The sequence below is a fragment of the Colobus angolensis genome, unplaced genomic scaffold (genome assembly GCF_000951035.1).
Source record: "Colobus angolensis palliatus isolate OR3802 unplaced genomic scaffold, Cang.pa_1.0 Scaffold126, whole genome shotgun sequence".
Taxonomy (NCBI): Eukaryota; Metazoa; Chordata; class Mammalia; order Primates; family Cercopithecidae; genus Colobus; species Colobus angolensis.
The window spans coordinates 1,282,430-1,309,576 of NW_012113808.1; the positions used below are offsets into that span (position 1 = coordinate 1,282,430).

A 27,147-nucleotide genomic window follows, 5' to 3' on the forward strand; every position below is an offset into this window, starting at 1 on the left:
GATGCAGGATTACAACTGCCCGAGTCACTTGGCCCAGGTGTGCTCCCCAGCCAGGGGACCAGCCCCTCACACAGCTCTGCTGTGCGGTAACTGCCAGGAGTGAAGCAACAGAACGTATTTCTTCTTGGAAAATGGCCAAAAGAGAGAGGGAACCTCTGTTGAAATCTGAAAAGCTATGCTGTGGTTTTCATGTGCACATCGAATGTCATTCTATTCTCAACAGGATCCACGTAAGAAGGGCAACCCCAAATACAAACGTTTCTAAATTCTTAAATACAGGCCCGGGGAAGGTCTCTAGACATATTCCTCCACGAACATCACAGGTCTACAGTAATACTTAAATAAAAATTAAAATGGCGATAACAATAGTGATGCCTACTGTTTTTTTTCTCTGAAGTATCAGGGACATCGTAAGTGCCCCTGGCTCTCGTGGATACACATGTCTGAGAGGAGTGCAGGGACAGGAAAGAAAGGGCTACCCGCACCTCAATATTACTATGTAGATTCCACATATAAGACTGTGTTCAGCATATACTATGTAACACAGTATATACATGTGAATGTACTAGAAATATTTCAATTTTAGAAAGAACAGCAAACTGAAATTTAGCCTTTGGCATGTAAAGGGCTAACACCTGCAGTTTCCAGGTAGCCACTGACTCACTACAATTTGAGGCTGTTTTGATCACATCTGCATTTAATTTCTTCCTACGAGAAACTAAGTCCTCATCTACTTTCCAATATGCCCATAGGAGCAAATGAAATGTAGACACAGTGGGGTCTCAGGGACAGTGAGAGGATACAAAATGTGTTCACAAGAATTGTGGTGATGGCTGGGGTGGGGAGGTGGCCTTTTTCCTGAAGATGATTGGGATATGGTACACAGTCAGATCCAGGAGCAGAAAACTTTTACTGAGAGCGCAATACTAATATTTCTTCTTAGGAAATGTTCAACCATCACCACCCCACTGTCTTTAGGTTTACTTCAAATGACCTTGAAATGAATCTGATGACAATGCAACTCTGACCCTAACCATGTTTGTGGAACTTTTTGTCATCCTTCAGAGCAAACAACCCAACACCTGATAAAAATCAATAGAAAAGTTCGACAAAGTCTTAACGGAATTTACTTTTTAGATGGAAAAACAAATGTACTAAAAACAAGTTCTACACTTCACAACTCAAACGTATTTTTTTAAATTTCATGAATTTTAAATAAAAGAGGTTTTTTTCAAAAAGGCTAATCAACTCCTTTGAAGGCTTAAGGCTGAAATCTGCTGAAGGTAAAAAAGACTTGCAGGGAACTGGCTGAGTTGCAATGGAGTTTAAGCCCCAATTACCAGTTTTGAGAGAAATTGAAATGAAGGGAGATGCAGCTGAAGCCAAGCTGCGCCATCACCAAGGGGCCCAGCCTGGCAGAGCCAAGAGCACAGGCTGAAATAGCCCATGGGGGCTGCAGGAGGTGCAGTGGTGGGATGGAAGAGTGAGGTAACAGTGCATGGGTCCCAGGGTCTGAGGAAAAGGACCAGGAAAGAGTTTGGAGGCAGGAAGCAGAGGAGTATGTTTGTGAGGTGACAGCATTAGATAACCAAAGTAATCTAACTCCAAACCCGGACGACAGAGAGATGGGGAAATGTAAACCTTATTTCTCCATAGCAGTATCATTTTATAAAACGATGCTTTGCTATTTTAAATCCTGCTCACAAATCAAAAAGGCTTCTTGCCCTGGCTTGATGTTGATTATCATATAACAACTATTTCCAGTGCATCCCATTAACATCTTAGATGAACAAATCCATAATTTCCTGCTGAGAGACAAACTACATGATGATGCAACCTTGGAAAATTTAGCATAAAACACAGTATTGTAAGTGAAAGGGCACCTTACTACTTCATTCTGAGAACTGTGATTTCATTATAAAAAGATGATTACATACATTCTCAATCATCCTAAGCAATTATCATCAGGGGACCTAATTCTTGATCTCCCTCTCTGTAATTATTCCTCAGAACTCTAGAGGAAAGGACTGCATCATAATTAATGAAAGCATCCAGCAATGTAAATAAAAAAGCCTATGATTCTTCAAAGAGCATTTCAGGTAAAATGCCATTCTATGGAAGAACATACCATGACCTCATTCAAGAGAATCTGCAAAAATGGCTATTATCATCTGTTTTTCCAATGCACTGTATGATGTTAAGGGTTCATCCTACATTTCCTGAAGTATTTTATAGAATGGCTTATTGACAAAGGTGATATCATCATGAAACCTGGAAGAAAAATGTCACCATTTTCCAGAATAGAGGGCACAAATGTCACAAAGATGATAAGGGAAGCTGAAATAATGACGAGGCTTCTCATACACTAATAGATGGAACCAGCTGCAAAGAACACTCAAGGCTCTGCTTTTCCCCATTCCCTCTAGGCGACAAGGATTTCAGATGAGCAAAACCAGATGTGCGACAGGTTCATTATTTGAGGCAGATGATGAAACAGGGAAAATGGAAAAAAAGAGCTGCTGTATAACTCTACTTTCTCTTTTCACAGTGAATGAGGATACGGTGGGTGGGAATGAGGCTGGGCTTGGAGTCAGCTCCTTCCAACTCTTGTGTTCTGAGCTCTCCAATTACCAAAAAATAAAACTTACGTTTTTTTGTCATGCAAGTCAGACTTTGGCAACCATAATATTTCTTATGTATCTTTCTCCACTTTCAATTTTGTCTCCCAAAGCCTATTATGACGATCAGAGAAAAGGAGCCACTAATTGGCACAACAACCTTAATTGGCATTCAAATTCTGTTTTAGAAGGGTGTGCGGTGAATAAATGACTAACCTTATTTGAAAATAAACAGGCAAGTTCCACTTATTATTGAAGCTATGATAGGCAGGATGTGCTCTTAATCTTTTTACACTAGCCTGTGATCCACATTGCCGTTCAAATCTTCTGACAAAATCCATACTTATGGTGTATTTCTAAAATAAAAACAAATGGAAAATTTTCATTATCAGAAAACTAACCAGAACAGGGAGCATGTACTGAAAACCGTAATCAAGATAAATAAGCTCAACACATAAGAATCACAGTTTCCAGAGTTAACAGGGACCTTACGAGATCTTCCCTCCAACGTCCCATTGAAAGATGCGTAAATGCCCAGAGTGGTTCTGGGATACGTCTTCCGTGTCTTCCGTGGCAAAGCCCATCTGAGAGCCAGGCATGCTAAGTCCGGTGCTCTCTAAATGGTAGTGCTCATGTTCTAGGGCCCCCTACCCCAGCCCACTGGAATTTGAATTGACAGCAGATTAAACGACATAATTCATCATTGCCTCACATAGGAGAAAGAACAGAAGGAGAAAATTCTGAAGAAAAAAGGGAGAGAAGAGAAATAATCGAACCATGTGTGTATTCACATCATTTTTATAAATGAGATAGCATGAAAACTGACAGGGAGATGCACCAAAACCATTAAGAGTGGCAGCTAACTCGTAGCATTTATCATCAACACACTGTGCTTAGAATTTTATTATTTAATTTAACCCACAAAACTATCCCACAAGGCAACTGCTATCATCCTCATCATCATCCCCCATTTTACAAATGACGCTTCTTCTTCTGTTGAGGCTCGCAGAGAACCTGCTCAAAAGACAAGCTAGGAGGTAGAGGAAGCAGAATGCTAGTCAGTCAGTAGAGCACAACTGTGACTGCATGTTGCTTTTGTGGGTACTTTATTCCTGAAGCCCCCAGGCTCTAAGAACACTGTTGATTTTTTATGTTCTTCTCAATTAAAAGGGGCTCAATCCAGGGTCACCAAACCATTAATCTAAATATGCTAAAGTCTGTGCTTAGACAGGATTTTGTAGTAATAAAAACTACAGGCTTTAAATTTCTTTCAAAAGGTTTTGGGCAAACTTCTGTTATCCCAGAGAGTGGTCTAGGTGTGTGGAGTTGAGACAAAAATCGGGATTATTCTTTCCTTTTGGGACAAAACTATACCTCTGCATAAAATGGATGCTAAAAAATATATATAAAGATATTTCCCTCTTATAAGAAACATGTTACATTGAGGCTTAAAGCTGACAGTATTTCTGGAAATAAATGGATACTATCTGCTGGAAACTATACTCACAAACGTTAAGTATTAGCCTAAAATTCTAAAGTCAAGTTCTATCAGAAAGGTTCATTTCTGAGCTGAAACATTTCCTGAGTCAAACATGGTCAATATGAGTCTCTAAAGCATAAAGCAAATTGTAAAGCATCTTTACATTTGCCAGTGCTTAAAGCTTACAATAGCTACTGCTTAAAGCCATTACTCCACTCTCCTTATGCTATCTTAAAAGCTCTACTTTTTAAAATCACAAATGTTGTTGCTACAAAATTTATTGAAAACAGCACAATCCTGTTATTCAATGCACTGTAACATGCGACAATCAGCCAAGAGATAAGGTAAGTTGCATTTCTGGGATGGTAAACCTCCCAATGTGTTGTCTTATCTGTGGGAAACCTGCTGGGCCCCAGGCTGTTTACACTTATGTTGTGCCTCTCTACACTTAAAAAATCAATAAACAAATTCACCAGGGAGGCTAGACAAAGAACAAATACAACTTCCAGAAATAAAAAAAAATGACAATTAACTGGAAACTCAATATGCAGGTGGAAAAGAGTTTAGACACAACTAAGGATGGAATTAGTGACCTATAAGACAGACTGTGAAATTACCGAGAACGCAGCAAATACAGAGGATAGGGTGAGCCGGTCTAAACAAGAGATCTAGATGGAGATGATAGAGGAAGGAAAGAAAAGCACAATTGAAGAAATAATAAATAAAAATCTTCCAGAATGGATGAAAGACACCAATTCTCAGATTCAGAAAACCTATCAAATCCTAAGGATAATAATAAAAAAAAGAAGTTCTACTGGACATATCATAGCAGAACTTACTTAGCACACCAAAGTCACACAGAAGATCTTAAAAGCAGCCAGAGAAAAAAGGCATTAACTACAAAGGAATAACAATTAAATTAACAGCAAACTTAATAATGTAACTCAAAAGACAATACTCAAAGTGCTGAGAATTCTATTAATATATCCAGCAAACTGACCTTACAAACAGAAGCAATACAGTTATTTTCAAACACAAACTGAGAAATTATTAAAAAAAATAAATTATTATCAACAGAGCCTTACTAAAAAGTCTTCTAACATGAATTTCAGAAGAATGATTCAAGAAGGATGAGCTGACATTCAAAAAGGAACAGTAAGCAATGACAAACATGTAGGGTAATTCCCAGAGGATAATGACTATTTAAAACAATAAAAATGCCCCGTTTTTAAGATTAAAAAAAAAAGAAAATAGAAGTACGAGCAAGGAAACAAAAATATATACTATGAGAAGGGATGGCTGGCGTTAATGTGCTCTAAGTTCCGCGTATTGTCCAGGAGAAGGCTCAAGAACATCAATCAACTTTAGATTCTGTTAAATAACCACTAAGGTTACTCAATTTATGCAGAAATAAAGGGCACAACTTCCAAATTAGTAGAGGGGACAAAACGGAATAAAGATGGAAAACAGATCCCCAGAAGTCTAAAATACAAAGAAGGTGAAAAAAGAAGGAAGGAAGAAAAGATGGGAGGAAGGAAATAAGGGAAGAAAACTGGAACAAAGGGAAAGTACAAAATAAGAGTCAAATGCACTGACAATTAGAATCACTGCAAATTTAATAAAGTACCTAATTAAACGACAAAGATTATCTCATTGCATAAGAAACCAAAAACCAAAATCCAGGGAAGGAGAAGGAAGAAAAGTACCAAGAGGCTGAGCCTTTAAAATGATACAAAGGAAAACAAACTTATACATTAACTTTTTAAATCCTAACCATGAAATCTTTAAAATAATGATTTCTTTTTTAAGGGGGAAAAAAAGGGGGGGAGTGGAATAGGGCTGGACATGGGGGCTCACCTGAAATCCTAGCACTTTGGGAGGTTGAGGGGGAAGGACTGCATGAGGCCAGGAGTTCAACACCAGCCTGGGCAACATAGTAAGACCCATCTCCACAGAAAAAGAAAAAGAAAAAGAAAAGGAAAAGAAAAAGAAAAAGAATAGAAAAATTGACCAGGCATGGTGGTGTGCACTGAAATCCCAGCTACTCAGGAAGCAGCAGAGAGGACTGCTTGAGTCCAGGAGTCAAAGATTGCAGTGAGCTATAATTGTGCCACTGCACTTTACCCTGGGCGACAGACTAAGACCCTGTTTCAAAAATAGTAATAGTAATAATAAAATAAAATTTAAATTAAAAAAGGAAATAAATATTGGGGCTTTCTAACTTTTTAAATTATAGAGGACATTTATACAGTCTATTTTAAATCCAATCAATTCCTTTGTACTTGCTGCTTGAAAAAATCCAATGAGTACTGTTTGTTTTCATCCAAAATTATACGGCAGAGATGTACAAACTTAATTTTTCACAGAAAACTGCAAAAACATTGGCTTTTAATGGTCCTCAGGATGTTTTTAAGAAAATAATGTACATTTCTACTCACACTTGTATCTAGACTTAATTATACTTTATATTATAAAATGAAAATGTTCTTATTCCTAAAAGTATCATAGCTCGTATCTTAGATAAAGTGATGTGTGTGTTTTAAGGTAAATGTTCACTTAGCAACTCAAATTTTTATTTTTAATAAACCACAGAACCAAGACTAAGCAGAAGAGAACATGCTATTTCTCTGGTCTCCGGTTAACATCTTCAAGAATCAAGAGGATGGGCGGAGATACCTCATGAAATGCATCGGGATTCCCAGGATTAAAAAGCGAGGGTAACTTTTCTTCTAATCCTTGTACTATTTGTGGCCAGACAGAATTCACCAAAAAGTCATATCCAGGAACAGTATTGCCTTTTTCACTGTAAAGTAAGAGCACATTTCAGTAAAATACACCATAATCTATTTACAAAGAGCAAATTTCCACTGTGTTGCTTCTGCCAAAAGATCTGCTGTCTAAAACTTATTTCAACTTTAAAAAAAAAAACAAAACATATTTGTAATTTAGTTTGTTTCTAGGCTCAAATTTCTATTTCACTCCTTAATCTCAGTCTCACCTCACACCCGGCAAATCTCCTGGATCCTGACTCCTCCACCTGGTGTCAAGGCTAATCACCTTGGTACACTTTTCCCTCTAAAATACTTCCCACCACCTTTATACTCCTATCTTGGGAAAAAAAAGTACAGTAGTCTAATACTACAGGAAAAATAACCTTCATGTTACTGAACACCAATAAACCACACAGCATTGTAAATTATGCTAATTTATAAATTAATAACAGCTTTTATTTACTAAGCTATCTCTAAGATTACTTTCAGTTCTAAAATTCTATGACTATCAAATGTGAAATCTTATCACAAATTTTGACACAAAAATCTGATAATAGATTAATTTTTGTGTGTGTGTGTGCTTGTCTTATTTTGTCTTTGTTTAGCACCAGACTTTAAATTCCAAATTCCCAAATGCAGATGACAGGCAGCACTGAGACAAAAGCATACGCTTCGGAGCCAGCGTGCCTGATTCAAATACTGGAGCATGGGCAAATCATTTAACTTCTCTGTGCTTTGGTTTCTTCATCTTTAAAATGGTGATGATAATAGGACCAACTTCACAAAGTCATTATAAGAATTAATATTTGTAAAGTACTTAGGATAGTGCCTAACACACAGTAAAAGCCCTATGTTAGTAACGGTTAAATGAGAGAGATTCCTTAAGTCTCTCACGAACTCAAAGACCTGTAAACATACATTCTAGGCAAACACCATTTCACTAATCTGCCCACTTTGTTTCATATTGTGTATTCTGCTCTATTTTAAGGTAATTTTTAAAATGGCAAACAATTTAATAAATGTTCTTATTTTAGCAAAACTGGGAGTTTTGTAGCTAAGTTGCCATGTCAAAATGGGACTTAACATTCTGGTAAGTATTAAAATAAAAATTTTAAAAGTTTTTGTAATTTTCCTGCTTAACAAACATTATCAAGATAGATAAGTTATCAAGAAAGCTTTGTTTCACTGTCCAGGAAGAGCTAGCAAATAATGTTATTATAGTTTCACCTAAGTATTGTTAAGAAATTACTGGCGGGGGTGGAGGAGGGCCAGGAAGGGGAAAGAAGATGGCTGCCTCCTATATATCCAATTCCACACAAAATATTATACACTTTCAAATAATAGTAAGAGCAGGCTCTGTTAAGGTATCTGGAGAAAGAAAGCACAAAATTGAGGACTCCAAACTACAGATATACATAATATAATCACTACTAAATGACAACATTTCCTCGTTCCCAAAGTCAATGTCTAATGAAAGCCCCAAAGAGAGAATGTAAAACCTGCAAGATTAACAGTTGACGGATTGGAAAAGCTCATCTGTATTCTCTGGAGGAGAAATCACGAATGTTTTGGTGTTGCCAGTTATAAAGCTCATGAAGGGTGGCACATGATAAAAGAAAAGAGTGACAAGGGAAGCACCAAGCTGGAAATCTGAAGCCAGGAGCCGGGCACGGGAAGGAAAGGGATACACAGAACCTGCAACACAGTGACGGGCTAGCAGCAGATGAAGATGATCTCGCAAGGTACAGTTCAGATTCCTCAAATCTCTAAGCCTTCTACGTGAATTCCCCCACAATAAAAACTGTGGAAAAGATCCCCTAAAGCTTTGAAGCTTGACATCTCTGGAGCCAGACTGGCTCTGTCAAATCTAATGACTGACTGTTTCATAGCTATGGCTTCATTTTACATCATGATTTCTACTATATTCTTATCCCCAAATCCAACTAAATCCTTATGATTACTAAACAAAAGTAGCAAAACTAGGCTTCATCTTAGGTGGTACAGAGGAAAGAGAGAGGGTACTGCAAATGCCAAGCAGCATACTAATTACCCCACATTTCTGCAAAGAACAAAAATTCAAGGACAAATATATTGCTTGCTCCATGAAAACAGAGACCTTATTTGCCTTTTGAGCATTAAACTTAGTTAATTCTTTCATTTTGCAAACACTAACTGGGCAGCTGTTAGCTCTAAGACACTGTGTCAAGAGGCAGGGGAAGGTGTGAGCAGCGGAGAGGTGATCATAATGCAACATGGAAATTAATCAGCAGACACAAAAGCAACACGTCCTGCAATCCAGAGGACATGATGAATGCTGAACATTAGGACAAAGACTGTTTTTTTTTTTTTTTTTTCTTAAAGACAGGGTTTTGTCATGTTGCCCAGGCTGGTCTTGAACTCCTGGCCTCAAGCGAATCACCCGCCTTGGCCTCCCAAAGTGCTGGGATCACAGGTGTGAGCCACTATGCCCAGCCAAGGATGGTCTCTTGAAGGAGGTGGTATCTGAGCTGGAGATTCACGTGGAGAGGCAGTTTGACAGGAAAACGAAGGGCACAGGAAGGGCAAGGCAAGCAGAGGAAAAACGCAGAAGCACATGAGTACAAGGGAGCTGGGGAAAGGCAGCTAGCACTGTGTGGCTGGAGCATCCAGGGATACGGAGGGAAAGTTCCATGGCGGAGAGAGTTCTCCAGTGGAGAGCTACCAGGCAAGAACAAAAAGGGCCTCATGCCCTGCTTCAAGAAGCCTGGATCTTCCTCCATGTGCACTGAGAAGCCACTAAAGATTTATGAAGAAATCTATGAATCGCAGATTTCTGGGTAAATGTGACAGTCAGAAGCCTAGAGAAGGAGAGACTGGAAGTAGGGAGACAGGGTGGGGAGATTCTATTATTGTGGACAGCAGATGACAAGGCCTGGACTGGGACAATAGCAATGGTGAAAGTAATGGGATATTTATGAAAGAGCATCAGGAAGTCATGGAAACTGAACAAAGGGAGGAAAAATTGAAGATGAGTTCATAATTAGTATAAAACTTGTTGAATTAAACTGAACTGATATCTATAGACAGATTATGACATATTAGAATCATGGAAGGAAAGCAATTCTGACTTCAAACTAAATTTAGGAAAAAGTGCAGAGAAGAAGAAAGGCTAGACTTTGGATTTGGAAATGTGGTCTTCAGTCTCAGCTTCATCTCAGTGTCCACATCTTTGAAATGAGGCTAATGCAACCTGCCTCACAGTATCATAGGTAGAAACAACGAAATAACAAGATTCATAATGGATTCACTTCGTACAAGACGGTCATCGTCTGTCGTGCACCTGTGCTTAGCAGGTGCGGTCACTGAAAGGGAGGTGGGGGTCCACACGGGGTCGTTTAAATTACCTGGAGATGGCACCTCCCGTGACTTCTCGAAGAAGGCGGCAATGGTGAGGAACAAACTCCAGGAGTTTATTATACATGACTTGAAGGCCATTGGGATGAGATTCAACAAACTGCTCTATAATCACCTATTAAAAGGAATATCATTTTTTAAAAAAAGCATTTTAAAGGGAAGTACAAACTATATATTTCAGAGAAAACAATAAAGAAAACTTTACAAATCTGCTTCCTCATGCTCACCCTCCTCCCTGTGACATATTTTCTAAACAGTGAAGTAAACAACAGGTCACATTCAAAACTAGTTCCTTGGATTAGGCTGCACAGTTACGACTGTTGGGGAGACATGGGCTGATAAACCATGCACTCTCATCTGCTTCCCTGTGAGTTTGAAAATAAAGTAACACCTTTTAAAAAAAAAATTTAAAGCAGAGCACATGATTCTCCACTACAGCTCCTCACTGTCTTCATACTGGCCTTTTCTTCGACCATCATGCAGATTAGGGAAGGGTTTGAGGCAGAGAAAGATAGAAAATATATTAGTTTATTATTTTATTTTTTGTAACAAAATTGGGAGTCAGGAATGATATGACAAGATAAGCTGAGTTTAAATAAAACAGAATGTGGCTACTAAATTTAATATGCCACTGAAAGTTCAAATATTTCTTTAATTTAGCATACTATATTCAGTTCAGTGAAAAAGGAATAGATGAGTGACTAAAATATTTTCATTGGTTGGGCGCGGTGGCTCATGCCTGTAATTCCAGCACTTTTAAGTGACCAAGGCAGGCAGATCACTTGAACTTAGGAGTTCAAGATCAGTTTGGACAATATGGCAAAATCTCGTCTCTACAAAAAATACAAAAAAAACCATTAGCCAGGCATGGTGGTATGTACCTGTAGTTCCAGCTACTTGGGAGGCTGAGGTGGGAGGACTGCTTGAGCCCAAGAGGTTGAGGCTACAGTGAGCCATGATCATGCCACTGCACTCCAGCCTGGGCGACAGTGAGACCCTGTCCCCCAAACCACACACACACACAAATTTTTCACTTATTGACAAAGAAATAATGTACGTAATTTTTTCACCCCCATAGAGACAGCTATGGAATATAACAGGATATGAACAGAACTGAAAGATCATTTATTTTTAGTAATCTTAACAAAGCCAAAAAATTATTAAAATTAGTCCCTAAATTTCACTTTTATCATTGGGAGTCTCAACTTTCCACTTTAAAAAATAAAAGACTTTCACCCTGAAATCATGTGAGTATCATGTTTGTATTTACTAACCACAGTCAGAACATTCACACTGACAGGACACTGGAGGCAAGTCCCCAAACACTGAGGATGGGCTCCGCGACTTCTCTCAGTCTGAAGCAGGCGAAGCTGCTGTTTTTGTATGTCAGAAACTGCTGAGTATCAGCAACTTTATATGGCACAATCTATACTCTGGCTGCTCAGAAGCGGGATACACTTACTTCCTATATTTTAACTATAACCTAATAGGTGAAGGATACTGCATAGCCGAGTTCTAGATTTAAGGTATTACTTAGCTAATTTGTTATAAAAGCCCTTGATCTTTGAATATTCCTCCTCTCACCTTCCCGGTCCAGCAAACTCCTCCGTATTTTTCAAGACTTGGGCCAAATGTCATTTATTCCCTGAAGACTTGAGGGTGCCACTGTCTACCCCACTCACGCACCTTTCCACGCTCACAGCACTCTCTGCACCTTCCTCGTATACTGCAGTGTTGTCACTGCTTAATTGTCCACCCTGCTTAGTCCACCCATAAGACCAGTGGTTTGAAAACATTCTTTTAACAACTACTGAGGAACAACTGCCTGCCATGAAATTGACCTAAAAACACGTGGATGCACACCTTCTCCCTAGGTGAGAATGTCGCCCTTGAAGCCCGAGCCACAGCATTGCTAGGAAACCTGAGAGGGCACGCCCAATTCCTGGCATTGTAACATTACTTCCCAACTGTAACCCACGGAGACCAAGCCTTCCTTACAGCTGGTACTGTAGGAACTGAGAATCTTTCCAGTAAGATCTCTGCTCTCTCTTCTTATCTTCCTCACACCCAGTAAAGAGTCAAAGACAGAGCAGAAGCTCATGAATGTTTGTTGAAGGAGGTGCACAGACCTCATCTATGTATGGTTTCACTAGTACTTGGCCAACTAAGGCCTCCGCATCCCGTGTCTTGTCGATCGTGGCGTAAGTCCGCAAGCAGTGCCGTATTATGTCGACATCAGACGTCTGAAGGCCTTCTAATAGGAGGCCTTCCAGTGACTGCTGTAACATGGCTGTAATGCCAGCTATACGCTGCAAGAAAAGGTGGGTAAGTAAAAAAAAGCTCTAGTTAGAGCAATTTCTGAAACTGCAAATAGACACATAACAAGCCTCTTACACCAATAGATGATGACATATATAAAATCAAAATAATAACTTTTCCTGGAGATAACAATGAACCCCCCCCACGCCAATCTTTTTATAAGTAAATTTCTGCTTCATCAAAGAAGAATGTAGACAGAATTACAGAATGAGAAAAAAATTATCTTCCTCTTAAGCTACAGAGTCAATCTTTAGGAAACATCATGGATTTAAAATCCTATTAAGAGCTTTGGATAAATTAATTGTCTACATCATATAATATGTCCAATTCCATGAAATTCCAAATTAATTTTACTCTTATCATCTAGAAAATGTGACTGAGTCTTTACACAAAATCTATAATGTGTGACTCTTAGGAAGCTGGGGCCCAGAAAATTAAAAATTGAAAAAAAAAATGCAAGGCTAGGTTCAAAACCCTTAGATCAACAATATTACTAATTTAAACCAGAATTATTTAGCAAGTTCCTAAACACCAAACTGTGGAAATCCAAAACAACACTTACCGGTCTTACTTTGTCCAAAAGAGGCATGCCTTTGCTTTGAACAGCATGAAACTGTAACTGATTAAATTCTGTGGCAATTCTCTCCAAAATTTGTCCAGTCAAAAGGGGGCTAGTAGAGAAAACAATTATAGAAGTGTAATCCCTAAGGTCTCTATTTCCACGAGAATACATCATACACCTGGCAGGGAGAGGCTTTCACACCCACTATATTTTGACTTTTGTCAAAGTGTTTAACATGGCCACCTTGTTACAAGGTGAAAGCTAAAGCGTCTTTTGTGCCATCAGTCAATGTTCCCCAGGAGCCATATGCACAGCATGTTCTAAGTGCACTGGGGAATCTGTTGAGTACAAGGTGCTGCTGCTGCCTGGCCTTGACCCACAGGGACCAGACAGCAGCAGAGCTGGCCAGGCCTGTGTGCATGCAATTACATGTTTCTGCCACTGACTCCAAGCTCTCCCATTCATGACCTTTTTCTTCAGCTTCAACCTCCCTTCTTCTTCCCTCTTCCCCCCTCCCCCTTTCCCCTCTTCCTCCTTATCCTTTCTTTCTCTTTCCATCCCATTTCTTATAGCTGGATCCTTTCTACTTCTCTGCCTGCCTCACTCCCCTTGCTAAAATACCTCTAAATATTTCTAAAATACCAAATACATCTGTCTCCTCAATAAATGAAACTGACCCTCCAGCAGCAGTAAATATCTCAAAATATCTTATTTTAAATTTAAATAGTAACGACTTACTTTAAAATCACATTTACCAAACAGCAACAGCTGTCAACCTATATGCTCTGGGTCCTAGTGACAGGGCATTCTTTACATATCTGGCACAAAACATAATAAATGTACTTTCCCCCCCAAACATATTATCAAGTGTCAGTATCACTCAAAAAGAAGTAAAATAGCAGAGGAGAAGTATAAAGGTATAATCACCCGCTGTATATACTGAGGCATCCTGTGTATACTGATGGCTCACCAGTGAGTGAGGAAAAATGTCCATATCATAAGGACACAGAAAACGCTGCACTGAGAGCATCAGGGGTCTACCCAGTTCTGTATTTGTAGCATCCAAACTAGTTTAGAGGAACAGGAGCTACCCAGTGTGACCAACCAAAAAGGTTAACTCTTTCTTGAATATCCCTAACTCTTTCCTGAATAATCTCGTGTGAATTGATTATTTATAAATTATCTGAATGTTTCTTGGCTTAACAAGCATGGTATATCTACTATTCAGTAATATTGCCCTGGTTTTACCTTCTCTACAGCTCAGATTTGCAGATCTGAATTTAAGAAAAGCTCCTCAAAGATGATTCAGAGCAAGGAAGAGTGCAGTGTCTATTATACTGAATATAACATACTGAATATAATATAATAATATAAGAGTATGTCTAGAAACAGACATCACTGAAGTAATCAGAAGCCCATTTCCCACTAGAGGGGGACGTTTGGTATCTTTTCTTAGGTACCTACTAGCTCCAGACACTGTGGGTGTAAAGATGTCAGGGGCCTTATAGACTGATGGAGAAGGCATGCAAGTCAATCAACAGTTCCAGTCTCAACCGTAAGTTGTCTGGTGGGTGACCCGGAGGCCTGATGAATGCACGGAGAGGGAGCATCTAAATCTGAAAGGTCCGGGAAGACTTCCTAAAAGAGGTGGTCTTGTAATTGAGCTTTATGGAAGGGAACTCTTGCAGTGTCTTGTTTATACTTTCACAGAACTGAGCGAGACAGGTTTAAAGAAAGCAGGAGGGATCAACAGTATTTCACACAAGAGAGAGGAATAAATTTTTACAAAACAAATCCATATCGTTTTATAACCTGCTTTTTTTCCACTTAGCACAGTATTTTGAACCTTTCCATACTTTAAGCATGTTTTGGGCTAGATTTGGATGGACTAAAGAGAAATCAGGCAGGTGAAAGGGAGGTGGAAGTTAAAGGAAGGGCTTTTAGTACAACAAATGGGCATACATAGTAAAATTAAGGAAGGATAAGTCAGCAATGTTCAGGGCAGTCAGGGAACCACAAGCAGTTCCGAATAACTTTAGTGAAGAATACAGAAGTGGCAAGGAGCAGCTTGGGAGTTTAAGATTTACCCTAAAAACACTGGGAAACCATTGCTTCCCAATCACATAGTAAGATGTGATTAGACAAATCTACAAGATCCATTTGACAGCTACAGAGTTAGTTGTCCTAGAGAAAATGAGAGGTCAGTCAGGAGGTCACTGCCTGAAATGAGGCAATGGGAGAACCGAGAGGGAGAGGCAGACATCTCTCAATCTCAGAGAGGCTAGAGCAGCAGACTCTCCAGGGCTTGCCTAGTGAATGAAAGAAGGAGATGCAGGGAAAAAAAGGAGACAATGACTCCCCCAACATGTTTAGCCTGCTTAGTGAAGGAAATAAAGGCACTGTTTCCTAAGACAAGGAATGAAAGGGAGGAGTAAAATATTTTTGCTGGTGGAGGCAGGGAAAGAAGATGAGAGCTCAGTTTTCAACATGATGAATGTGAAGTGCCTGTAGAACGTCCACTAGACTCCCCGCAGTCATCAGACTGATGAGTCTGAGGACTATAGAAGTTCGTCTGCAGATAAAGAGATCAGCATCCAGGAGGCCACTAAAACCATGGGATTGGATGAGGTTACCCAGAAAGTGCTGATCAAGAGCACAGGGCCAAGAACAGTGCCCTGGAGAAAGCTGGCATGAAAAAGGGCAGTGGAGTCCATCAAAGGAACAGAGTAGGAATAAGGAAGGAAGAAAAGAAAACGGGGAAGCAGGTATCACAGATGCCAGGTGAGGACACAGTTGGGAGTGGCTGTCAACGCTGTTGAGTGGAAGACAGAAGCAGAGCAGTTAGTTGAATAGGGCTCCACTGGGCTCTCAGAACTGACACTGACGGGGACTCTGATGAGTGCAGATGACGGGGAAGAGAAGGGACAGAAGCACAAGTACTACAGGCTGAAGAAAAAAGATGGCAGCGATTGACCACTTCTTTAACATCTCGATCAGGAAAGAAAGTAGAGACCTAGGACATGAGAATAATTTCCTTTTCAGATGCCTCATCTCCTCATCTATAAAATGAGAGATACAGAGCATACTGTTTCTACAGTCTCTCCAAATCTAAAATTCTGAAATCCTAAATTTAAGAATTTAAGGAGCCTAAATCCTAAAATTAAGAAATCCAACTTGTCTTGATAGTATGATCAGGACTTTGAACCACAGGTATATTCCATTTGGTCCTGGTTGGTTTTCCTGTAGCTTATCCCATATTAGTCAAGGAAAAATATGATGGCTATCAACGTGGCTTTCAGAGATACTTGTGTTAGGCCCAAACAAGACATGTATGAGGGTCTACTCTATGGCTACCAATCCTGCAAGTGAAGTTCCTATTAGCCTTATATGAGAGATGACAATAACAACACACAGAGTGAAGTAACCTGACTCAAGCTACCCAGCTGGTACAAGCAACATAAGCCCATGCTCTTTCCACTGCACCATGGGGCTTCCCATTTGTGTTCATAAGGATCCATTCAATTCATTTTCTGGGTCACTCAACGATCTGACTGATTTTAAATTCAGTGTGGGAAGGTAATAAGACACTACAGTATAACAAAGGAAACTGTCATCTTTTGCTTATTTCATCAGCTTTTTCTTTGCTGTTTATAAATTTCAGCAAAATGTGTCCTGTACTATTTCTTAACGATATAACACTCGTGTATTTTGAACCTCAAGATACATCAACTGGAATACTCTGGGCCTGTCTAAATGATCTAAGATGACTGCTCTTCCACACCTTGAAGGTCAATAGGGATTTTACTAGTCCATGGGTGAGGCAATTTCAAAAATAAAAACCTTCTACAGAAAGTACACGTTCTCTGACTCCCTGAAAGGTGCCGTGTTGGAACAGTGGTCTACGACCATCAAGGCTATATAATAACATGTATAAGCTTTACCATTTCATGCACTCTGCTTTGCTTGAGCTACATTTAAAAACACTAAGCCATAGACTGGGATTTTTCTTCTTTATCAGAAATGAGTTCTAACTAAAAAAATTTTTACCCTGGATGTAAAGTATTAATTTATGAGTTATTTAGTAAAAAATACTTACCTGCTTGCTTCTAGTGCAGATGTTTCTTTAGAACTTTGAGAGTTTAAGATTTTTTCAATTTTCTCAACTGATCGAATAACTTGTATAAGCCTCAATACACACATCTATAAATAAAAATTAAGAATAAAGCTATTGTCATGTTTAATCTTAATTATCTTATTTTGTCATCCTAAGTGCAGGAAAATACAAAGTCAAAAGTCAATGTAAAATTACCTATAGCATTCTACATTTTTAGCATTTCTACATAACACTAAATTCCCAAGAATGCAAATCTTTTGGCTTTCTAGAACAAACATATTTCAACATTGTATCACAATTTTAGAATTTAAAAAAACTTATTTTTTTTGGTTTCTTATATTATATCCTTATTCCCTCTTTCTTTTCCCCATCTGTTTTAGGACAGGGTCTCGCTCTATCACCCAGGCTGGAGTGCAGTGCTGTGATCTTGACTCACTGCAGCCTCAAATTCCCAGGCTCAAGTGATCCTCCCACCTCAGCCTCCGAAGTAGCTGGGACTACAGGCACACACCACCACATCTGGCTAATTTTTTTGTATTATTTGTAAAGACAGGGTTTTGCTTTGTTGCCCAGGCTGTTCTCAAAGTCCTGAGCTCAAGTAATCTGCCTGTCTCAGTCTCTCAAACTGCTGAGATTACGGGTGTGAGCCATTACACCTGGCCTCTTTTCCCCATCTTAAATAAACCTTTATTTTGGTACTATATTTATGTTCTCAAGATCCTTTTCTCATGTTTTTAGTTTCCAATCATATTTGTCCTCTTCATTTACATGTGCATGATATACCGATAAACCTAAGTGCCAATTCATTAAAGACATTTATTACACAAGGCAGATATTATTATCAGGGAACATTATAAAAACGCATTGTTAAAATAACAAAAATAAAGTCATTCATTAAATAAATAGTTACAAAGCATCTATCATGAACCAAGACATTCTTCTACACATTGGGAATATAAGTGGATAAAACAGGCAAAAATCCCCTCTCTCATGAAGTGGACAATCTTTTCTAGCAACGCACTACATTCTTGAATCTTTGGACAAAAGCTGAGAAGGGATCTAAAGGAGAGACAGAAGATCTCTAAAATAGGCTTCTCTCCCTTGAGATTTTAAAAAGTGTGCTTGGGTACTAAAGTTATCAAAAGAAAAACAAATACACAAATACATCTAATAAATACATTTAGAAAACACTTTAATATAAAAGAGAGACATCACACTCCTCTCTGCAAAGGTATCAAGAAGAGTAAATCACACTGTACGCCTGAAAGTGCCTGTTACTACAAGGTGCTACAGTGAATCAATGCTTTAATATTATAATATTTGAGTATACCTTTTTTTTCCTAATGTCCTCTTGTTTAGACACTCGTTCATCAACTGCCCGAATTCCTTCACTGACAGATGATCTAAGGCTCTTTAAAAGAAAAAAAAAAAAGTACTGCAGAGATTGTTTCATAACATGATGAAATTTACACATTTAATTCAATTCCACAGGACTTAACACCTACAGGCCAGTATTACACAGATATTGACAAATTACAAAATATTAGACACAATTGCTGTTTGTGTCTCAAGATTTAGGGGGAAAATGACATATAAAGCCAAGGTCATGCAGGATCGGCTGCCGAAAGAAAATTAATGCATACACAACGAGCATCACAGGTGGTCAGGGTAAAGAAAGGATAACCTGAGTCAAAACATAAGGGTGTCTGGTGGAGGAGATGAGACTTGAGGTAGATTCTAAAAGTTTGTGGATGCTGACAAGCGTAGAGAGAAGATTATCAGAAGACAAGGCAGGAAGATAGAACAGTTATGACATATTTCAGAACCAGTGAGGAATACATCCAGGGGTAACTGCAGGCTTCAATTTGGGCAAAAGCAGAAATAAAACAGGAAGGGTTAATTCAAGAGGGCTATGACTAGATAATACCTTTAGACTAGATTCTACACATTTTAAGTACTAATATATCATGAAAAAGTTGTTTTGGGAAAATTCAGAAGCAAGAAGTCAAGAACAGGAGGCAAGGAAAAGGGAGAGGTAATAGGTGGAGAAACATGTCCAGAAGCTAATGAATTAATCAGAAATTAGGGCCAAAATGAAAGTAATGGAAAAGCTAGAATAAACTGGAGAAATCACAAAAATTCTATAGAAAAGTGAATTCATTCATCCCACAAATGTTATGAAATACCTATTAAATGTCAGCTATTGTGCAAGCCAATGAGGATGCAATGGTGAAAAAGATAGAAATAGTCTCATAGAAATAGTCTCATTTCTCAGTGACTGCAGAATCTCACAGAGTAGCTTCATGAGTTGGAGGTCAAAAAGGAAGAACAGGTCTATTGCTAAACCAATCAGGAAAAAGATGGCTATAGAGACAGCTGTGGAAAGAAGGAGAGCATATGGTGCTGGCAGGTGGCAAGGTAAAGACTAGAGCCTGCAGGTGACAGAGCAGTCAACAGTGACAGAGCAGAATTCAGGAAAGTGAATCCACCTCCATGGGAGGCAATTTGGAGAGGAGAGGAGAGGACAGGACAGGACAGGACGGGAGAGGAGAGGAGAAGGCTGAGGACTGAGGCTTGGAAAACACCCTATCTCCAAGGCTGGGGGTAAGAAGAGGTACACTGAAAGGAAGGCAGAAGAGCCACCCAAGAGCCATGTAAAAGCCACCCAGAGTGTGGAATCTGGGAATCCAACAGTGGATCACAAAAACAATTTTCCTTCCATGGCAAGAAGAAGTACTTTAAAAGCTTTTTGAAAAAATCAAACAAGACATAAACATCTGAAAATATTTGCTAGTTCAAGGCACAACTCGAGACCTCTCTTTTAAGAGTTATTTCTTGCCTGCCATTCCTATGGACTTCTAAACACTGACATTGCTATTATTCTGCTTTTTTTTTTCAGCACTACACATGCACTGAATGTTTATGTATGTCACCTACTGTGAGCCTATTATGTGCCAGGGACTGTCTTAGGGGCTAAGTGCATAAGGCTACACAAGCTGCGCATGATCTAGTGGTGACATACACAGGTAATAATGGTGCAATGAACCAAGTTTATGACAGTTCCTCAAGGCTAAGACAGCATGGAAGTCACAGTGCCTGACACAGACTGTGGGGTGGACCAGCAGGGACAGGACAGGGTAGCACACTTTTCTGTTGAAAATGATGTCAAAACTTCCTTTTCTACTGTTCATCCGGATGGAGTCCCTGTCTCCAATGGCTTAGACATGGGAGTCCCAACTCATTACAGCAGACATTATCTCATAGGACCATTAAAATAAACACAATTAGTTATTACATTAATTGTATATTATCCTTCAGTTACATTAGGGTTTAAAGAGCTTCTGCGGATAGTCTAGGAACCTAACAATATATAAAGTATTATTTGAGAAAATATTTGTAAAACTATAAATTTTTAAAATAGAAACTATTCTTAAATTAGTGACTACCTACATATGAGTGAGCTAATAGTAACAAGTTGAGTTTTCAAACAGCCTTCTCCTCCCCCAACATTTTAAAGCTATATACTCCAAGAATCTGTCATCTTCAAATCAAACATAAATTTTTTTGGTTATAGTATCACACGCAAAAAATAGAGAATGATTTACAACTTTTCTGAGGGTATTATAATTACTAAACATTCAAAAAACAAAAAACAACAATCTAACAGATTAAAGGAATTCTTTTTTGGAGGGGTAAACAAGCATATCATGCTTTATGGTAAACTGTTTAATGTTATTTGGGAAACTTACCAGAACCTCTTCTCGTAATTGTCCCAAAGGCACAGAAAGCTGGTTGAGGGCTTTGTCCATGCCAACCTAAAGGCAGAGATCATGTTGGCACATACACTTCACAATCAAGAGTAATAGCTAAGTATCTATTTAATGATCAGTGCAGTGCTAGACTTAGGTTATTCCTTCTGTACAACAAAATGAACAACCATATATTGCTAAGTAACTAAATAACATGTTATTTTACAATAAATATTGTTGATAGAATGTGAAAAAACCTTTGACATACACGAAAACTATAAAAATAAAAGAAGTCATAATAAATAAAAGCTTTCTTAGGCACAATTTGCCTCTGAATAAAATATTTTAATGAATTTGAGAAATTTTAACTGGAGATAAAGAGCTATCTGTCTGTAATTTACAATATTCAACCAGCTGATGTGAAAGTCTCAAGGACTCTATCTGTCCTAACCATTATAACCCTTGAGAAAAATCCAAATGAAATAGAATGGAAATAAAAATTTCTAGGTTTCTAATCCCACCACAACATTTATCTTAGATGTACATTCCCCAGATGCAAATATGGCTCATTAATTTTAATGCTACTTAAAATTTCCATGGAGATGGCTACTTCCTGTACTTCTTTGGAGAGAGTTTTAAAAGTAAAATAAAATAGGAACAGGATGACCAAAAGGCTAACTTTGGGAGCATTAAAACATAAGCACTTCTAACCTACTTTTATAAACAGCTGATATGCTCAAGGCAAACTATTCTTACATTTTATAAAACCAAGCCTCCTAACGATCAATATTGGCCAATGTTCTCTCAATCTAGCTCTGGCTAGCATATGTATCTGAAAGTAAATTAAACATTTCCTTAAGAACAGCTGATATTTGCTCTTGCAAACTGATCTAAACCAGAGAGATTTCACAGTAATCAGTAGCTAACAAAAACAACCACTCTGCTATTACTAGCCTTTGCTTTTTAATAATATCAAATTCAAAAAATATTCAATCTAGAATAGTCTTAAATAAGTAAAAAAGCAAAATTGTATATCAAGAAAGTTTGGTTATTTTATTGATGAGATTAGTGATCTCTTCAAATTTCTGTGAGGATCTCAACTAAAAGGTTTCTAAAAACACACAACACTTCTAAGAATAAGTATGAGTAAGAAAGAAATTGTATGTGTGTAAATGGAACCGTGGATTGAAAGTTTACCAGGTTTGTTGAAAGATTGACAAAATCTGCATAATCCTTGTTGATGAGTTCGACCATGGCTGTTTTAAGAAGTTTATAGTAGAGCTCCAGGTCATCTCTCAGTTCTTCCAGCTGGACCCGCTTCCTACAGTCAGACACAAAATGATCGACATCGAAATCTTCCTGAAAAATAAAATCAGAGAAGAAAAAGTTATGGCAATAACATCACAGTGACATATACAAATGAAATGGAAGAAAGAGTAAGAAAGTCCATTCCATTCGTTTACAAGGCCATGCTGCTGCAGGAAGAAAGTGTCTTCATACATCAAAGTATGAAGGTGTTTGTCCGCTTTATAAAGGTGCCAAGAAGGGTGGCCCCTGACAGACAACATCCTCTCCTGTTGCCTAAAGTTCTAAAAGTGAACTTCTTTTTCAAAACAACACAATTCAATCAGGTTCTTCTCAAAATAGAAACGTTTCCCCTTAATTTTAAAGTAACAAATGTTCAATGTAAAAGTTTCAAACAACAAAGAATTATATTAAAAATCTCCATCAGAGTAAAAGAAAAAATCACCCAAATTCTCATGCTGTAGAGATAAGCACTATTTTTTTCTCTACCTAACACTGTGATTCACATCCTTCCAGATGTTTCTTTATGTGTCACATGCACACACAGAATCTTAATATTCATGTTGTAGGTAAACTGCTTTTCCCCATATAACAATACAACTTGGATGTCTTTTCATAATCCATATAAATTTGCATTCATGTTTTACATGGATGTTGAGTATTCCACCAAACAAGATGTTCAGGAGCTTGTGAAGCACACTGCAGCTCAGCAAGGCTGCTGTGGTCAGACTGCCAGATTTCTCCTCTCTGGGCAGGCCATCTCTGAAAAAAAGGCAGCAGTCCCAGTCAGGAACTTACAGATAAAACCCCCATCTCCCTGGGACAGAGCACCTGGGGGAAGGGGTGGCTGTGGGCACAGCTTCAGCAGACTTAAACGTCCCTGCCTGATGGCTCTGAAGAGAGCAGCGGACCTCCCAGCACAGCATATGAGCTCTGGTAAGGGTCAGACTGCCTCCTCAAATGGGTCCTTGACCTCCGTGCATCCTGACTGGGAGACACCTCCCAGTATGGGCCGACAGACACTTCATACAGGAGAGCTCTGGCTGGCATCTGGCAGGTGCCCCTCTGGGATGAAACTTCCAGAGGAAAGAACAGGCAGCAATCTTTGCTGTCCTGCAGCCTCCACTGATGAAATCCAGGCAAACAGGGTCTGGAGTGGACCTCCAACAAATTCCAGCAGACCTGCAGCAGAGGGGCCTGACTGTCAGAAGGAAAACTAACAAACAGAAAGGAATAGCACGTCCACTCAAAGACTCCATCCAAAGGTCACCAACATCAAAGTCCAAAGGTAGATGAATCCACAAAGATGGGGAGAAACCAGTACAAAAACGCTGAAAATTCCAAAAACCAGAACACCACTTCTCCTCTAAAGGATCACAACTCCTCGCCAGCAGGGGAACAAAATTGGATGGAGAATGACTTTGACGAACTGACAGAAGTAGGCTTTGGAAGGTGGGTAATAACTAACTCCTCCAAGCTAAAGGAGCATGTTCTAACCCAATGCAAGGAAGCTAAGAACCCGGAAAAAAGGTTAGATGAATTGCTAATTAGAATAACCAGTTTGGAGAAGACTATAAATGACCTGACGGAGCTGAAAAACACACCATGAGAACTTTGTGAAGCACACACAAGTATCAACAGCCGAATCAATCAAGCAGAAGAAAGGGTATCAGAGACTGAAGACCAACTTAATGAAATGAAGTGAGAAGACAAGATTAGAGAAAAAAGAAAAAAAAGGAAAGAATAAAGCCTCCAAGAAATATGGAGTAGATGAAAAGACCAAATCTGCATTCGATTGGTGTACCTGAAAGTGACAGGGAAAATGGAACCAACTTGGAAAACATTCTGCAGGATATTATCCAGGAGAACTTCCCCAACCTAGCAAGACAGACCAACATTCAAATTCAGGAAATATAGAAAACACCACAAAGAAACTCCTTGAGAAGAGTAACCCCAAGACACATTATCGTCAGATTCACCAAGGCCGAAATGAAGGAAAAAATGCTAAAGGCAGACAGAGAAAAAGGTCGACTTACCCACAAAGGGAAGCCCATCAGAATAACTGTAGATCTCTCTGCAGAAACCCTACAAGCCAGAAGAGACTAGGGGTCAAAATTCAACATTCTTAAAGAAAACAATTTTCAACCCAGAATTTCATATCCAACCAAACTAAGCTTCATAAGCAAAGGAGAAATAGAGTCCTTTGCAGACAAGCAAATGCTGAGAGATTTTGTCACCACCAGGTCCTGCCTTACAAGAGCTCTAGAAGGCAGCATTAAACATAGAAAGGAAAAACTGGTACCAGCCACTGCAAAAACATACCAAATTGTAAAGACCATCGACACTATGAAGAAACTGCATTAATTAATGGGCAAAATAATGACAGGGTCAAATTCACACATAACAATATTAACCTTAAATGTAAACAGACTAAATGCCCCAATTAAAAGACACAGACTGGCAAATTGGATAAAGAGTCAAGACCCATCGGTGTGCTGTATTTAGGAGACCCATCTCACGTGCAAAGACACACATGGCTCAAAATACAGGAATGGAGGAATATTTACCAAGCAAATGGAAAGCAAAAATAAGCAGGAGTTGAAATCCTAATCTAAAACACACTTTAAACCAACAAAGATCAAAAGAGACAAAGAAGGGCGTTACATAATGGTAAAGGGATCAATGCAACAAGAGCTAATTATCCTAAGTATAGATGCACCCAATACAGGAGCACCCAGACTCACAAAGCAAGTTCTTAGAGACCTACAAAGAGACTTAGACTCCTACACAATAATACTGGGAGATTTTAACACGCCACTGTCAGTATTAGACAGATCAACAAGACAGAAAATTAACAAGGATATTCAGGACTTGAACTGAGTTCTGGATCAAGAGGACCTAATAGACATCTACAGAACTCTCCACCCCAAATCAACAGAATATACACTCTTCTCAGCAGTGCACTGAACTTATTATAAAATTGGTCACATAACTAGAAGTGAAACACTCCTCAGCAAATGCAAAAGAATAAAAATCATAACAGACTCTCAGACCACAGTGTAATCAAATTAGAACTCAGGATTAAGAAACTCACTCAAAACCACACAACTACATGGAAACTGAACAACCTGCTCCAGAATGACTATTGGGTAAATAATGAAATGAAGGCAGAAATAAAGATGTTCTTTGAAACCAACGAGAATGAAGACACAATATACCAGAATCTCTAGGACACATTTAAAGCAGTGTGTAGAGGGAGCTGTATAGCACTAAATGCCCACAAGAGAAAGCAGAAAAGATCTAAAATTGACACCCTAACATCAAAATTAAAAGAACTGGAGAAGCAACAGCAAACAAATTCAAAAGCTAGCAGAAGACAAGAAATAACTAAGATCAGAGCAGAACTGAAGGAGATAGAGACATGAAAAACCCTTCAAAAAAATCAATGAACCAATGAAACCAGGAGCTGGTTTTCTGAAGAGATCAACAAGATAAACAGACCTCTAGCCAGACCAATAAATAAGAAAAGAGAGAAGACTCAAATAGATGCAATAAAAAATGATAAAGGGGATATTACCCCCAATCTCACAGAAATACAGACTACCATCAGAGAATACTATAAACACCTCTAGGCGAATAAACTAGAAAATCTAGAAGAAATGGATAAATTCCTGGACACATATACCCTCCCAAGGCTAAACCAGGAAGAAGTCGAATCCCTGAATAGACCAAAACAAGTTCTGAAATTGAGGCAGCAATTAATAGCATACCAACCAAAAAAAGTCCAGGACCAGATGGATTAACAGCTGAATTCCACCAGAGGTACAAAGAGGAGCTGGTACCATTCCTTCTGAAACGATTCCAAACAACAGAAAAAGAGGGAATCCTCCCTAACTCATTTTATGAGGCCAGCATCATCCTGATACCAAACCCTGGCAGAAACACAACAAAAAAAGAAAATTTCAGGCCAATATTTTTGATGAACATCAATGCAAAAATTCTCAATAAAATACTGGCAAACCGAATCCAGCAGCACATCAAAGAGCTTATCCACCACAATCAAGCTGGCTTCATCCCTGGGATGCAAGGCTGGTTCAACATATGCAAATCAATAAATGTAAACCATCACATAAACAGAACTAATGACAAAAACCAAAACATTATCTCAATAGATGCAGAAAAGGCTTTCGTCAAAATTCAACACCCCTTCATGCTAAAAACTCTCAATAAACTAGGTATTGATGGAACGGATCTCAAAATAATGAGAGCTACTTATGACAAACCCGCCACCAATATCATACTGAATGGGCTAAAACTGGAAGCACTCCCTTTGAAAACTGGCACGAGACAAGGATGTCCTCTCTCACCACTTCTATTCAATATAGTATTCGATGTTCTGGTCAGGGCAATCAGGCAAGAGAAAGAAATAAAGGGTATTCAAATAGGAAGAGAGGAAGTCAAATTGTCTGTTTGCAGATGACATGATTGTATATTTAGAAAACCCCATCGTCTCAGCCTAAAATCTCCTTAAGCTGATAAGCAACTTCAGCAAAGTCTCAGGATACAAAATCAATGTGCAAAAATCACAAGCATTCCAATACACCAACAACAGACAGAGAGCCAAATCCTGAGTGAACTCCCATTCACAACTGCTACTAAGATAATAAAATACCTAGGAATACAACCTACAAGGGATGTGAAAGACCTCTTCAAGAACTACAAACTGCTGCTGAAAGAAATAAGAGAGGACACAAACAAATGGAAAAACATTCCATGTTCATGGATAGGAAGAATCAATGTCATGAAAATGGCCGTACTGCCCAAAGTAATTTACAG

At 38.8% G+C, this 27,147-nt stretch overlaps 1 protein-coding gene across 3 annotated transcripts in view; it reads right to left on the reverse strand.

Moving 5' to 3' along the window:
* COG2 (component of oligomeric golgi complex 2) overlaps positions 1–27,147 on the reverse strand; it is a 51,320-nt gene that overhangs the window by 12,041 nt on the left and 12,132 nt on the right. For all 3 annotated transcript variants that reach the window (XM_011933321.1, XM_011933320.1, XM_011933322.1), the window contains exons 2-10: positions 22,204–22,365; positions 21,007–21,072; positions 18,588–18,668; positions 17,240–17,343; positions 13,144–13,252; positions 12,392–12,571; positions 10,253–10,377; positions 6,775–6,901; positions 2,835–2,974 (exon numbers count right to left, since the gene is read on the reverse strand). In XM_011933321.1, coding sequence (XP_011788711.1) covers positions 2,835–2,974; positions 6,775–6,901; positions 10,253–10,377; positions 12,392–12,571; positions 13,144–13,252; positions 17,240–17,343; positions 18,588–18,668; positions 21,007–21,072; positions 22,204–22,365 — 1,094 coding nt within the window. The remainder of the gene's footprint in view (positions 1–2,834; positions 2,975–6,774; positions 6,902–10,252; positions 10,378–12,391; positions 12,572–13,143; positions 13,253–17,239; positions 17,344–18,587; positions 18,669–21,006; positions 21,073–22,203; positions 22,366–27,147) is intronic.